General features: G+C 65.6%; 1 protein-coding gene across 1 annotated transcript in view; it reads left to right on the top strand.

Annotated features, from left to right (window-relative positions):
* Positions 1 to 14,374, top strand: part of ABCC12 (ATP binding cassette subfamily C member 12) — a gene marked incomplete at its 5' end in the record, with an annotated part of 28,721 nt that overhangs the window by 719 nt on the left and 13,628 nt on the right. Inside the window, 17 exons of the mRNA XM_084905464.1 lie at positions 475 to 630; positions 1,233 to 1,380; positions 1,606 to 1,839; positions 2,717 to 2,890; positions 3,466 to 3,613; positions 5,550 to 5,698; positions 5,954 to 6,061; positions 7,533 to 7,799; positions 9,042 to 9,113; positions 9,295 to 9,419; positions 9,495 to 9,567; positions 10,186 to 10,389; positions 10,913 to 11,047; positions 11,721 to 11,790; positions 11,872 to 11,940; positions 12,788 to 12,877; positions 13,473 to 13,576. Coding sequence (XP_084761590.1) covers positions 475 to 630; positions 1,233 to 1,380; positions 1,606 to 1,839; positions 2,717 to 2,890; positions 3,466 to 3,613; positions 5,550 to 5,698; positions 5,954 to 6,061; positions 7,533 to 7,799; positions 9,042 to 9,113; positions 9,295 to 9,419; positions 9,495 to 9,567; positions 10,186 to 10,389; positions 10,913 to 11,047; positions 11,721 to 11,790; positions 11,872 to 11,940; positions 12,788 to 12,877; positions 13,473 to 13,576 — 2,326 coding nt within the window. The remainder of the gene's footprint in view (positions 1 to 474; positions 631 to 1,232; positions 1,381 to 1,605; positions 1,840 to 2,716; positions 2,891 to 3,465; positions 3,614 to 5,549; positions 5,699 to 5,953; positions 6,062 to 7,532; positions 7,800 to 9,041; positions 9,114 to 9,294; positions 9,420 to 9,494; positions 9,568 to 10,185; positions 10,390 to 10,912; positions 11,048 to 11,720; positions 11,791 to 11,871; positions 11,941 to 12,787; positions 12,878 to 13,472; positions 13,577 to 14,374) is intronic.

Raw genomic sequence — 14,374 nt, 5'->3', positions numbered from 1 at the left:
ATCTGTCTGCCCACCATCCACCAATGCATCCGCCATTATTCATTGGTGGAGCCCTCACTCCTGCCCCCTCCGGTCCTTGGGTGAGAGGGAGACAACAGCTGAAGTTCAGCAGGTGCTCGGCCGCTCCCTGGGACACGGGGTTTTGGCTCCAGGCAGACGCACTAGACTCACCCAATCCCAAGAGCGGAGATGCTGGTAACCCCCATAAACAATCAGGAAGTGATGCCTTCCCAGGACGCCCTGCCTCTGCCTGTGATAACTGACACAAGTGCGTGCCACTGGGTTTTAACACGGTCTACGCCTCAGCCCTCTGCAAAGCTCCTGCCACGGTCACCATGGCTCCCACGGCTGCTCAGAGGACTGCTGGGCGCCCCCGGCTGAGCGGCTGTGGTCACCGCCCTGGTTAGGAACGCACTCCAGGCACGGGGTCAGGCCGGGGCCCGGGGTCCTGGAACGGCACCTCTGTCGTCCCAGGCTGGCGCCCAACCCCATGGACGACGCCGGGCTGTTCTCCTTCGCCACCTTCTCCTGGTTCACGCCCGTGATGGTGGAGAGCTACCGGCACACGCTCACGGCGGACACTCTGCCCCCGCTGTCGCCGTACGACTCCTCCGACACCAACGCCCAAAGGTGCCAGGGCTCCCCGGAATCCCCAAGGGAGAGGAGCGGGCGGGGAGGGGACCGGGAGCCCCCAGTGAGTTCCCGTGTCCCCGCCCCACTGCGGGCTCCCTCAGGCCGGGCCTCCATCTGAGCCCCCACCCTCCCCAGCCCGGCTCCCGCCCCACCTGCCGGCCCGGCCGCCCTGCCCGCCCCGGCTCCGTCCACGCCCGCACGCCGCACCGCAGCCACCGGGCCCCTCGCGGCTCCTGCGTGGCCGTTTCCGGTGGGGTCTGGCTCATCCTGGGATGCGTGCTTTATTTTATTTATTATTTTTTAATCCTCCCCCCCCCCCCTCCCCGAGGATATTTTTCCAATGATCTTTAGGTGGGAGGGGAGAGAAATAGATAGATTGGTTGCCTCCCACATGAGGCTGGGATGGAGCCTGCAGCCGAGGGACGTGCCCTTGGCCAGAATTGAACCTGGGGTCCTCCAGGCCGCAGACGGGTGCTTTACCCACTGAGCCACGCCAGCCAGGGCCTGCGACTCTCCCTTCAGAGACTCGCCCACCAGAGAGGCCCCGAGCAGCAAGCAGACACGGAAGGCCCTGCCCCCTCCCCTCCCCTCCCGCGCAGACTCCGCGTGCTCTGGGACCAGGAGGTGGCGGTGGCGGGCCCCGAGAAGGCCTCCCTGGGCCGCGTGGTCTGGCAGTTCCAGCGGACGCGCGTGCTGATGGACACGGTGGTCAACATCCTATGCGTCGTCATGGCAGCCATCGGGCCGGTGAGTGGCGCCTCCTGCCAGGTCCCCGGGCTCCGACGAGGGGGGTGGGCTCCTGCCTCTGACCTTGCCACGACCTCCGCGCTCCTGGGGTGAATTTCCATAAAGAGAAGCCTTGCCCCTGCGCACGGCGGTGGCCGCCGAGATTAATTAAGAAGTTTGCGCCCGGAGCTGTGTGGGGACCTCCCCAGCGCGCCCTCCTCTCCCCCCGCCCTCGCTGCTCCGCAGACCGTCCTCATCCACCAGATCCTGCGGCACACGGAGAGCGACACGCGCAGCGCGTGGGTGGGCGTGGGCCTGTGCGCCGCCCTCTTCGCCACCGAGTTCACCAAGGTGCTCTTCTGGGCGCTGGCCTGGGCCATCAACTACCGCACAGCCATCCGGCTGAAGGTGGCCGCGTCCACGCTGGTCTTCGAGAACCTGGTGTCCTTCAAGACGCTGACGCGCATCTCCGTGGGCGAGGTGAGCCGGCGGGCCAGGGCGGGGCCCGGGCTGCCGGGCCAGACGGGCCTCCGGACGGCGCAGCGCCTCCCTGTGGCCGGTCCTGCCCACCAGGCCCGTGAGGCGGACACTCCGGGCTCCTTCACGCTGGGGGATTTGGGGTCTTCTCTGTCCAGCTGGGCGCAGGGGTCCCCTCGTCCCATGGCTTGGACTGACAGCGAGGATCAGCGGCGACACAGTGCCGGCTGCAGTCCTGGCATCGAGCGGATGGACCCATACAGCCGGCGAGTCCATTGCTGTGGTGCTTGGGGGGCCACAGCGGTGACAAAGACTGCCTGGGGGCCCTCAGAGTTGACATTTTCTTTCTTTTTTTTTTAAAGTATTGATTGATTTTGAGAGAGAGAGGAAGGGGAGAGAGAGAGATTGGCGTTCCACTTTTTGATGCGTCCATCGGCAATCCTGGCACGTGGCTGACCAGGATGACCCCCATGCCTGGCATGCTGGGACACCCCCCGGCCAGGGCCCCAGTGGACATTTCTCACGCCTTAACCCTGAGCGACGCAGTGGGCACCGCGCACACAGGAAGCCCCGGTCCCGGGCACCCAGGCCGTGAGCACCGTGTCCACCAGGCGCCCTGCGGTGCTGGGCGGGCGGGCCGCCCCCAACAAAGCAGAGGGGCCGTAGGAGCCCGGCACCGGGCAGGCCGCTCCTCTCCCGCCTCCTCCTCGGCGTCCCGGTGCACGCAGACGCCTCTCCAAAGCCAGGCCGGAACGGGCCCGCGGGCTCGCCGAGCCGGTGCCCGGTGCCCCGCCACCGAGGGGCGTCGCTCGCCCCCCTGGGACCCTGGGCCTCGGGGACGGAGCCGCTGACCCCCGCCCGGACCCGGGCTCTCCTCCAGGTGCTCAACGTGCTGTCCAGTGACAGCTGCTCCCTGTTCGAAGCCGCCTTGTTCTGCCCCTTGCCGGCCACCATCCCCGTCCTCATGGTCATCTGCGCCGTGTTCTCCTTCTTCATCCTCGGGCCCACGGCCCTCGTCGGGATCTCCGTCTACCTCATCTTCGTCCCCATCCAGGTGACTGTCCGCCCGGCCCCGGGGCGCCCACAGGCCTGCTTCCTGCTCTGATTGACTTCAGAGAGGAAAGGAGAGGGGTCGGGGCGAGAGAGAGAGAGAGAGAGAGAGAGAGAGAGAGAGAGAGAGAGGGAGAGAGAGAGAGAAAGAGAGAGGGAGAGAGAGAGAGAGAGAGAGAGAGAGAGAGAGAGAGAGAGAGAGAGAACCATCGATCGCTGCCTCCTGCACATCCCTCATGGGGAACAAGCCCCTGACCGGGGCCTGTGCGACGCCCGGGAATCGAACCCTGACCTCCTGGTTCGCTGAGCCACGGCGGCCGGGCACAGTGTGGTGTTTTTAAAACTTGAATGGGAACGCCCAGGGGAGGGGGCAGGGCACGCCCCCCCCGTTTGTCACAGTCGCCGTCACCGCCTCTGCATCCTGGTGACCCTGCCCCTGGCGCCCCCGACCACGCCGGCCCAGGGACAGTGCGGGCCGGCTTCCCTCAGGCCCGTGCCCGCCCCGGACTCCAGCCTCAGGGGTGGGGGTGGGGCCAGGCCCGCGCTGCACCCGGAACAGCGTGGGCACCTTGCCTTCAGGTGTTCATGGCGAAGCTCAACTCGGCTTTCCGGAGGTCCGCCATCTCCGTGACGGACAAGCGGGTGCAGACCATGAACGAGTTTGTGACCTGCATCAAGCTGATTAAGATGTACGCCTGGGAGAGGCCCTTCACCCAGACCATCCGAGGTAGGGGGCGCCGCGGGGGACTTGCCCCGGGGCCCCTGAGCGCCCTGCTCAGAGCTTCCATCATAGAAGCGGCGTCTGCGCTGGGGAGCGGCTCAGCGGGCGGCCCCGTGTGGTCAGCCTTGGCTGGGCGTGTGGGTGCTGGCGCTGACCACTCAGCTCCCTTTCACAGAAACAGCCCACTAAACGTGTGATCAGAAGAGCGGCCTCAAGCTATTTCCTTGACTTAGATTTCTACACACACACACACACACACGAGACACACAAAACACACGAAATACACATACATACGCACTCACACACTTATAAGCGCTCACATGCACACATGCACACCACATACTCATACACACACTTACTCTCACACACCCATACTCATCCACACGCATATGCACTCATGTACACACACACCATCTCTTACACACTCTTTTTTTTTTTAAAATATATTTTATTGATTTTTTACAGAGAGGAAGGGAGAGAGATAGAAAGTTAGAAACATCGATGAGAGAGAGTCATCGATCAGCTGCCTCTTGCACACCCCCTACTGGGGATATGCCCGCAACCAAGGTACATGCCCTTGACCGGAATCGAACCCGGGACCCTTCAGTCCCCAAGCCGACGCTCTATCCATTGAGCCAAACCGATTTGGCTCTTACACACTCTTGTACACACACTGACACACACTCATAAGCACTCACATGCACACATGTACACCCACACATAAACTCATACACACACTCATATGTACACACTCATGCACACACACACGCTCATATGCACTCATGTACACACTCTCTCTCACACATACACACACACACACCACCCCACACCCCCATACACACAAACCCTCGGTGCCTGCAGAGCCTCGTTGCCCCTCGGTGGCCCGCAGGCTGACATGCCTCATGCAGATAACAGGCTCCGCAGGCTTCTCTCCCAGAGGAGACAGAGAGCAGACAGAGAGGAGACAGAGAGAGGAGACAGAGAGGGGAGACAGAGGAGCGGGCACCGCACCCATCTCCGCCCCATCTAAATGCAAATCCGGCTGCGGGGACGTTTACATAATTGCTGAGGAGCCTCAGGTGCTTGGCCGGTTAATGACCTGAGCCCATTACAGCGGCTCCTGGCCCACAATTACACTCCCGGCCGGCGTGTAATTGGCCTGCAGCTGCGCGCTGTGCTTCGGGCGGCCTCGAGGACCCGTTTCCGGCTGCCCAGGGCAGGGACCCACACTGAGGACCCAGAAAAGCTTCTTCACTCACCCTGGACTCACTTCAAGACACCGACCTGGTCTGAATAAATTTGGTTCCGTGCACTGGTCAGGTCAGGTTAAGCCCATGCATATTTACCGAGTGCCACTGTGCGCACGGCCACCAGACTGCACACGTGGCTCCGTGGCTGCACCTCACCCCGCACCGAAAGGCGGTGTCCCGACTCCCAGCAGGGGGCGCGCAGGAGGCATCTTCTCTCCTTCTCTCTCTCCCTTCCTCTTTCTCTAAAATTCTATTTTAAAAATCTTTTAAAGAGAAGATGAAGGGTGAGCTAAGCTAAAACACAGCCCAAAACCAAGCGCGCTGGCTTTACTCCGGAGCATGTGGGCGTGGCCTGCCCCTCGCCCCCCTTCCCCCCCATCCCCCTCCGTCCACGTGGGGACGTGGAGCAGCAGATGCTGGTGGCGCTGGCGCCCTCTCCCGAGACACACAGCCCCTCGGTGCCCACATGCTCCTCGGGCTCCCGTGTGCAGCACCCTCACACCCAGACGCAGGGGGGAGGTGACCTTGGCGCCCTGCACCGCTCCCGCCGCGGCCAGCCCTGAGGGGCCAGCGCCGGCTCAGTGCCCGGACTCTGCTCCCCCGTCTGCCCCTGGCGGCGGGGCCGTACCCCCTGCCCCGGAGGACGGCGCGGCTGGGCGTGCGGCTGAGCTGGGGCCGTGTTCTGCCGGCAGACATCAGGAAGCGAGAGAGGAAGCTGCTGGAGAAGGCGGGCTTTGTCCAGAGCGGGAACTCTGCGCTGGCCCCCATCGCCTCCACCATCGCCATCGTGTCCACCTTCACCTGCCACATCCTGCTGCGGCGCCAGCTCACGGCCGCCGTGGTAAGGACGGCTCCCGCCTTCGCCCGCCCCGGCCCGGACCCCCCAACAGTGAACGCTGCAACACAACCTGACACCTGGAAAGGCACACACAGACCGCACAAGCCACTGCCGCTGGCTCCCCACGGCGGCCCCACCACCTCAGAGCCCAGCCGAGGTCCCGAGCCACGGCCACCCCCGGCCTGACCCCGGCCTGACCCCGGCCTGACCCGGCCTGACCCCGGCCTGACCCCGGCCTGACCCGGCCCCCGCCCGCAGGCGTTCAGCGTGATCGCCATGTTCAACGTGATGAAGTTCTCCATCGCCATCCTGCCCTTCTCCATCAAGGCGGCGGCCGAGGCCAGCGTCTCGCTGAGGAGAATGAAGGTATAGCTCACGCTGGGTGAGTAGGGAGGAGAGGCCTCCTTTCTGGGGGGGAGACTCCCGGATGAGGGAAGCTGAGCCCAGCCGCGGGAGGGCGGCCCCTGCGAGGTGGGCCGGGGAGAAGGCCCCAGGAGGCGGGTGCAGGCCTGTGGGAGGCGGAGGGCGGGCAGCGCCTCCTGGTGGCCCGCCCTTTAGGGAAAAGGAGACGGAGTCTCTACGGAGACACCCTGAGCCTCCACTCCTGTCCCAGCCGTAGGCGTGAGGGGGTTCCGGGAGTGGGGCTGGGTGTGCGCAGAGCCCTCCCCCCTCCGCCCCCGCATGGCCTGTCTCTGGCTGATGCTACAAGGGGTGGTGATGGGAGTGACTGACTGTGTGCTTCCCACACACAAGGCATTGTGGGAAACGCAAAGACATGGAAGAGAGAGTGTTGACTGGTGTAGAGTAGGACGAGGTGCACAGTACCTGCCGTACATGTGAGGGGATGCGTGGGGCATGGGAAGGGCAGATGCGGTGGTTCTGACGTTGAGGTGAGGACAGGAAAGGGAGGGGGTGTTCCAGTCAAGAGAGCAGCAGGCTCACCTTAGGTGTGGCTCAGTGGTTGGGCTTAACCCATGAACCAAGAGGGCACCAGGTCACCAGTTTGAACCAAAGAGAGACACAGAGACAGAGTGAGGGCGCAAGAGAGAGCAGCAGGCTCACATATCTGCAAACGGACGGAAAGCCCTAGCTCACTGCAGCCAGAGGCCAGCTGTGCGCGCTCATGGCCTCTCTCTCTCCCCTCACCGTCCACACCTGCCCCCAGGGGCCCTGCTGCCCCACCTCCCCACCGCGCAGTCCCTTAGTAAAAGCCACCGTGTGTGAGACGGCCTAGGAGGCACACTACCGAATGGTCCCTTTTTGACCAAAAGACAAGAGTGGACGCCGTCACATGACCTGTGTGTATGATGAGGCCAGAGGGCGCGCCTCTCTCTGACTCCTTCCGGCTCCCGGGCCCTCACCTTCACTCGATGCCCCGTCACCTCATCTGCAGCAGGGCCCAGCGCCTCCCGAACTGTCCCCCTCCCTCCCAGGCACACGCCCAGGTCCCAGAGCCGTTTCCGTGCCGGTCATCTCTGATCGCTGATGGCTCTCTCTCTCCCTCTCCCTTTTTCTCTGAAATCAATAAAAAATATTTTTTTTTTTAAAAAGCTGCTACCTGGGCGTGAGTGTTGAAATGCAGCTCGGGGGGGGGGGGGGGGGCTTTCCATGGGTGACCCACACAGGCCTGGTGGTTAAAGAGCCGTCATCCTCCGTGTCGGGGCCGGGGGACCCCATTTGCTGCAGGTCCCCCTGCGGAGCAGCCTCAGACGCCCCTCCCGGACGTCCTGGGTAGAGCCGCCGAGACCGGGTGCTTGGGGGCGGCTGGAAGGTGCATTGGGGTGGTTCTTGCCAGTGGATGCCGTCTGCCCAGTTGATTTTGTCTCTTTGATCGTAGAGAATTCTCGTAGCCACGAGCCCCCCGGCCTACGTCACCCAGCCAGAAGGCCCAGACACTGCCTTGCTTTTAGCAAACGCCACCCTGACGTGGGCGCAGGAGGCCGGCTGGGAGAGCGACAGCGACATCAAGGAAGCCGAGAAGCGGAGGAAGCAGCGGCCGGAGGCGTACCGCCTGAGCGCCTCGGCCCCGGGTGCCGCGGGCCCCGAGGACCGGCCCCGGGGCAGCAGGTCCGTGCTGCACAACATCAGCTTCGCGGTGAGGAAGGTGGGTCCGGCTCCCGGCGCCCGCCCTCCGCTCTGCGCCCTCTAGAGGCGGGGTACTTTTCTATTGGATTTGTGAGCGGAAGGGAGGGGGAGACCGAGCGACACACTGATGTGAGAGAGACACATCCGGTGGTTGCCTCCTGCACGCACCCCAGGGATCAAACCTGCAACCCAGGTACGTGCCCCTGACAGGAATTGAACTGGTGACCCGTCAGTCCGTGGGCCGATGCTCTCAGCCTGAGACAAGCCAGCACTTCCCCAAGGTTAAAGCCATGGACCCGAACCACGGAGACCTGTCTCCGAGCTGAGGGAAGCTGGGGGCTGTGTCAGTGCCCATCGTCAAGCCCATGTCCATCGGCCTCCGCCGTCCACCAGGGCCGGACTGGCTTCCGTGAGCGTCCTCAGAGCGCTCCTCACTGGAGACAGCGCACGGGCGGGTCACAGCTGACGTTCCTGAGAGGGACAGAGTTAGCACCTTCGACCACCTGCTCATCCTGCGCGGGAGGCCATGGCTACCCTGCTCCATGGCCAGGAGCCTAAGGCACCGGAGCTCAGAGCACTTGCCCAGTGCGAGGCCCGGGCTTCGCCCCCAGGCGCCTGGCAGGCGCTGCCCTTCGCCGCCCTGCAGGGCTGCTCTGCTTAAAGCAAAACGCAAGCCACCCATGCCGGCCAGTATGGAGCCAGCCGGGGCCGGGGGCTGCTGCCCGCCCGCCGCTCACAGGACAGAGTCTCTATTTTATTTTATTTAATTTTATTTATTTTACTTTATTGTATTTGTTTATTTTTATTTTATTTTTTAATTTTTATTTTACATTTAATTTAATTTAATTTAATTTAATTTAATTTAATTTAATTTTAAACAAGTGAGTCATCAGAAGCCCAGGCCTCGTGGCTTCCTCCGAAGACAGGGAGGAAGGTAACGGGGAGGCGCCTGGCGCTCCGTCCAGCCCAACGAGCACCCCCTGGTTAGCTCTCCTCCCCGGGAGCTCGTGCACAGGCCCAGCCGCGCGCCCAGGGCGTGTGCCCGGCCTGGGCACCTCCAGGCCCTCCAGGCGCCCGCCCGGCCGGAGGGGAGGCGCTGCACTGACATCGGGCCCTGCCTCCGCCCACTGAGTCCGGCCGGGTCTGAGGTTACCCCGCCACCACCGGGAGCCGCCGCGGTCCCCCTGCACGGTGTGGGGCGGCACCGGGTCCCAGACCCTGTGAGAACCGGGACGACAGTCTCCTTCCTGTTCCTCCGCAGGGGAAGGTCCTGGGGATTTGCGGGAACGTTGGAAGCGGCAAGAGCTCCCTCATGGCAGCTCTGCTGGGCCAGGTGAGGTGCGGCGCCGGGAGGTGGACCCGGATGTCAGGGCTGCTGCGGTGCGCTGGGTCCGTGAGAGCAGCGGCCCCCGCAGCCCGCACAGAGTTCACGATCGTGTCCGTGAGGCTGGTGTGCTTGGCAGCCACAGCCGGAACCGCCGTCCGCTCTGAGGGTCCCGGCTCTGTGCCTGCAGATGCAGCTGCAGCAGGGGGTGGTGGCGGTCAGCGGGACCCTGGCCTACGTGTCCCAGCAGGCGTGGATCTTCCACGGGAGCGTGCGGGACAACATCCTGTTCGGAACCAAGTACGACCACCAAAGGTAACGCCAACGCAGGGCACAGCCCGGGCGGCGGGGCCTCCTCTCCGCGCGGACCTCTGACCCTCACGCCCACAGGTACCAGCACACGGTGCACGTCTGCGCCCTCCAGGAGGACCTGCGCAGCCTGCCGTACGGGGACCTGACCGAGGTGCATGGAGTGGGCTCGGCCCCACAGCGGCGGCGCCCGACGGCCCAGGGCCGCAGGGCAGCCGGCTCCCTGCACACCGACGCCCGGGGCCAGGCGGTGCCGGACGGTGGGAAAGTCAGGTCCTGCCGTCTTGGGTTGTGCTCAGGGCTGGCACAGCGGAGGTGGCACCAGCCCGCCTGTCGGGTCCAGCGTGGCCGCCCCGGGACCCCTTCCCATCGGGAGGGTTTCTGGCCCCCGCTGCCTGCTGGCCCCCAGGGTGGCTCATTCTCTGAGGACGGGGGTCCAGGTGCTGGTTTGTGGCTGGTCCGAGGGCCCCTCTCTGCCTCTGAGGCCCAGGAGTACAGTACCAGGTCCCCTCCGGACACTGCCGCACGCTGGTCCCTCTGCGCCAGCCACCCCCCTCTGGGGAGCCTGCCCCTCCCCGAGCTTTCTGCCCTCCACTCTCCTGCCCCCCCCAATGGGACTGCACCTGGGACCACCGGTGAGCCAGGCACCCCTCACCCAGTCACCTCTGCCCACAGGCTCCCAGCGCCCCGGGGCATGGGTGCTGTGGGGGCCCCTGCGGGAAAGCGGGGGGCTGGGGCCTGGTGACGAGCAGGCGCACTGCCCCGTCCGCAGATCGGGGAGCGGGGCCTCAACCTCTCGGGGGGGCAGCGGCAGAGGATCAGCCTGGCCCGCGCCGTCTACTCGGACCGCGAGACCTACCTGCTGGACGACCCGCTGTCGGCCGTGGACGCCCACGTGGGGCGCCACATCTTCGAGGAGTGCATCCGGAAGGCGCTGCGGGGCAAGACGGTGGTGCTGGTGACGCACCAGCTGCAGGTGACCCCTCCGGGGACGGCCCCCCCCGACCAGACCCCTCCCCCCTCAGACCAGACCCCCCTCCCCCTCAGACCAGACCCTCCCCCCTCCCCCTCAGACCAGACCCACCCCCCTCCCCCTCAGACCAGACCCCCCCTCCCCCTCAGACAAGATGGTGGTGCTGGTGACTTACCAGCTGCAGGTGACCCCTCCGGGGACGCCCCCCCCCAACCAGACCCCTCCCCCTCTCAGACCAGACCCCCCTCCCCCTCAGACCCTCCCCCCTCCCCCTCAGACCCTCCCCCCTCCCCCTCAGACCCTCCCCCCTCCCCCTCAGACAAGACGGTGGTGCTGGTGATGCACCAGCTGCAGGTGACGGGCGCAGGACTCCGGCAGGGGTGGCACCGCGCTGCCGCCTCCTCCCCAGCCCCGGGCGTCCCATGCAGCAGTCAGGGCGGCAGGGCCAGGGGACACTGTGCCTCCCGGAGCCCGCGGCCCCCTCAGGCGGCAGGCGCTCACGGTGGTGGCCCCCACCCCCCCTCAGTTCCTGGAGTCCTGTGACGAGGTCATTCTGCTGGAGTACGGGGAGATCTGTGAGAAGGGGACCCACGAGGAGCTGATGGAGAAGAGAGGGCGCTATGCGAAGCTGGTGCACAACCTCCGGGGGCTGGAGTTCAAGGTAGCGGAGTGCGTGCCTGGGGATCTGGGAGCCAGGGGCCAGGGCCTGGGGGCTGGGGGCTGGGCCTGGGGTCTGGGGGCAGGGGTCTGGGGGCTGGGGGCCTGGGGGCCGGGGGCTGGGGGCCAGGGCCTGGGGGCTGGGGGCTGAGCCTGGGGGCTGGGGGCTGAGCCTGGGGGCCTGGGGCCTGGGGCCTGGAACCTGGGGTCTGAGGGACCTGGGGGCTGGGGGCCTGGGGGCCTGGGGGCCTGGGGGCCTGGGGTCTGGGGGCCTGGAACCTGGGGTCTGAGGGGCCTGGGGCCTGGGGGCTGGGGGCCTGGGGCCTGGGGCCTGGGGGTCTGAGGGGCCTGGGGGCCTGGGGTCTGGGGGCCTGGAACCTGGGGTCTGAGGGGCCTGGGGGCTGGGGGCCTGGGGGCCTGGGGGCCTGGGGTCTGGGGGCCTGGAACCTGGGGTCTGAGGGGCCTGGGGCCTGGGGGCTGGGGGCCTGGGGCCTGGGGTCTGAGGGGCCTGGGGGCCGGGGTCTGGGGGCCGGGGGCCTGGGGGCTGGGGGCCTGGGGGCCTGGGGGCCTGGGGTCTGGGGGCCTGGGGTCTGGGGTCTGAGGGGCCTGGGAGCTGGGCGCGGGATCGGCCTCCCGGTTCCCGGCTGCGCCTGCAGCAGGCACTGGTTCCTCCCCAGGACCCCGAGCACATCTACGACGCGGCGATGGCGGAGGCCCTGCCGGAGGGCCCCGCGGACAGAGACGAAGGTGCGGGTCCGAGCCGAGCTGGAGTCACGCCTCGTGGCGCCTGGGGCTCAGGGGACACAGACTCTCCCTTTCTCACCCTAGCTCTGGCTCCCGATGAGAAAGAGGAAGGAAAAGAATCCGACAGAGACTCGGAATTCATAGACATCCAAGGTGCGTGCCACCCACTCCCCCAGCTCCGCGCGCCGCCATGCTGGCTGCGCACCCACCGCTCGGGACAGAGAAGGGGGCGCGCAGTGCGTGTCTTTGGGGCGATCAATTCCACGGTTTACTGATCAATTCCACGGTTTACTGATCAATTCCACGAGCCTTGGGGTCAGCTGCCTGAGTCCGATCCTGGCCCCGCCACTTACTAGTTTTCTGACTTTGAGCCAGACAACTTGCCTCCTGTGAACCTTAGTTTGTTAACCTGTAAAATGGGGCAATAATACCAATCTCATGGGTTTTTGCAACATTTTTTTGTAAAAATATTTTCCCATTGAGTTCGGAGAGGAAGGGAGAGTGACACAGAGATAGAAACACCCGTGATGAGAGAGAATCATCGGCGGGCTGCCTCCTGCACGCCCCGCACTGGGGATCGGGCCTGAACCCTGGGTCACACGATCGCCTCTGGGCTATAGGACCTGCCCTGTCTCGGGATTCTCCATGGGGACCCTGTCAGCTGGGCCTGCGCTGCCTCCCTGCGGCCTCCTCCTGCCCCAGGCCCTCCAGCTCCTGCAGGAGCTGCAGCCTTCAGAGCCTCCCCCCAGGACCACGCCCTCCCTCCTCCCCTCACTCTTCCCCTCCCTCCTCCCCTCCCTCCTCCCCTCCCAGGGCTGAGCGCACAGCATTCTCAAACGCCACCTGCCTCCCCCCTGTCCTGCGGACCAAACAAAACCAAAGGAGCCGAAGTGTGTTGGGGATTTGAAGGCGGGGAAAGGGCGGGAGGACTGAGCCTGCCCTGGGGGAGGCCTGGGGAATGGGGGGGGGGGCGCCCCAGGACTGGTGTTTGTCCCCACAGCCCCTCTGCAGCAGCTCGTCCAGGACCAGCTGCCCTGGGAAGGAGGCGTGACCTGGAGGACCTACCACACGTACATTCAGGCGGCTGGAGGTTCGGCAGCAAACGGGTTTCTCCATGGACTCTGCCCCTGAACTCCCCTCCTCCTCAGACGCCTGGGCGCCCGTGTTTACGATTTCTCTAACAACGCGTCTCTCCAGGCGAAGGCCGTTTAGCAAAGCCCTCCCCCCCTCCACCCCGAGAATCTAAAGTCGGAAGATATGGCCTTAACCACGGCACCCCCTACGGCCGCCTAGGCTGCTGGGCCGTGTGTGTGGGAAGGAAGTGAGGGGCGCCTCCATGGCCCCCTGTCCGTCCCGGAGCACTGCCCCCCGCAGCTCGGGGGCACAGCTCACCTCCAGGCCCTCCCCTTCCCGCCCAGCACGCCGGGCGCGCCCGCGGCTCCTGAGGAAGTCGCATCACTCCTGTCTCAGGGGGCCCTGCTGCTTTCCCCCAAGCTGACACCTTGGATCTACTTCTCAGCCGGGCAGACAGGCGCCCCACGTGGGCTTTGGGGCCCAGCCCCGTCCCGACAGCCCGGAGGGCGGCTCCGAGGGGGGGCTCCCCTGCAGGCCCCTCCCCATCGGGCCGGGCCAGGGAGCCGCCGCTGTGCCCTGCACCGGCCTCTCCGTCCGTCCGTCCCTTGCAGGCTACCTCCTCTCCCTCTTCACCCTGACGCTCTTCCTGCTCCTGATCGGCAGCACCGCCTTCAGCAACTGGTGGCTGAGCTTCTGGCTGGACAAGGCCTCCGAGGTGAGCGGCCCTCGGGCACCGGCTCCCGGGAGCCTGACCCCACCCGACGCCCCGCGAGCTCCCCCTCCCCTTGTGGCCCCAGCTCACCCCTCGCGGTTCAGAGCCTGCAGCCCCTTCCGTGTGTCAGGACAAACGGCATCGGGTTCCGTGTGCCACCTCCAGCTTTTAAAGATTATACGTTTTCATTGATTTCAGGAGGAAGGGTGAGGGAGGGAGAGAAACATCAATGATGAGAGAGAATCATTGATCCGCTGCCTCCTGCATGCCTCCCACTGGAACCGAGCCCACACCCAAGCCTGTGCCCTTGAGCAGAATAGAACCCGGGACCCTTCGCTCTGCAGGCCGACGTTCTATCCACTGAGCCACACCAGCTAGGGCCCACCTTCCGTCTTTAAAGGACTGGCCGCGAAGGGCGTGCCAGGCAGACCCAGCAGGTCCGTGGGCCACGAAGGGGCAGGACAGGGCCGCTCTCGCTCCAGCTCGCCCACTGCTGGCCAGCTCTCCCCTGGAGCCGGGGAGCGCCGGGGGGTTGCCTGCCCATCTGCCAAGGTTACATCTGGGCACAGTCCTGTTGCCGTGACAACCAGAGAGGAGGCACTGGGGATGTGGCAGAGAGAGGCGCTGCAGCCCCTGGAGGCGGCTGTTCCCTGGGGAGCAGCGGGAGGGGGGGGGCGCTCGGAGCTGATGGAGAGCCGTCCCTGCAGCAGCCGCTCCCCGGACAGGACAGCCCGGGTTCGGTCAGGGGCAGGCTCCTCCCGGGCGGGGCCGGTGGCGGGCGGAGCGGGCAGCGGAGGCAGA

This window comes from Pipistrellus hanaki, assembly GCF_964339955.1.
Source record: "Pipistrellus hanaki genome assembly, chromosome: 15".
Lineage (NCBI taxonomy): Eukaryota > Metazoa > Chordata > Mammalia > Chiroptera > Vespertilionidae > Pipistrellus > Pipistrellus hanaki.
This window is presented reverse-complemented; position numbering and strand designations above follow the sequence as displayed.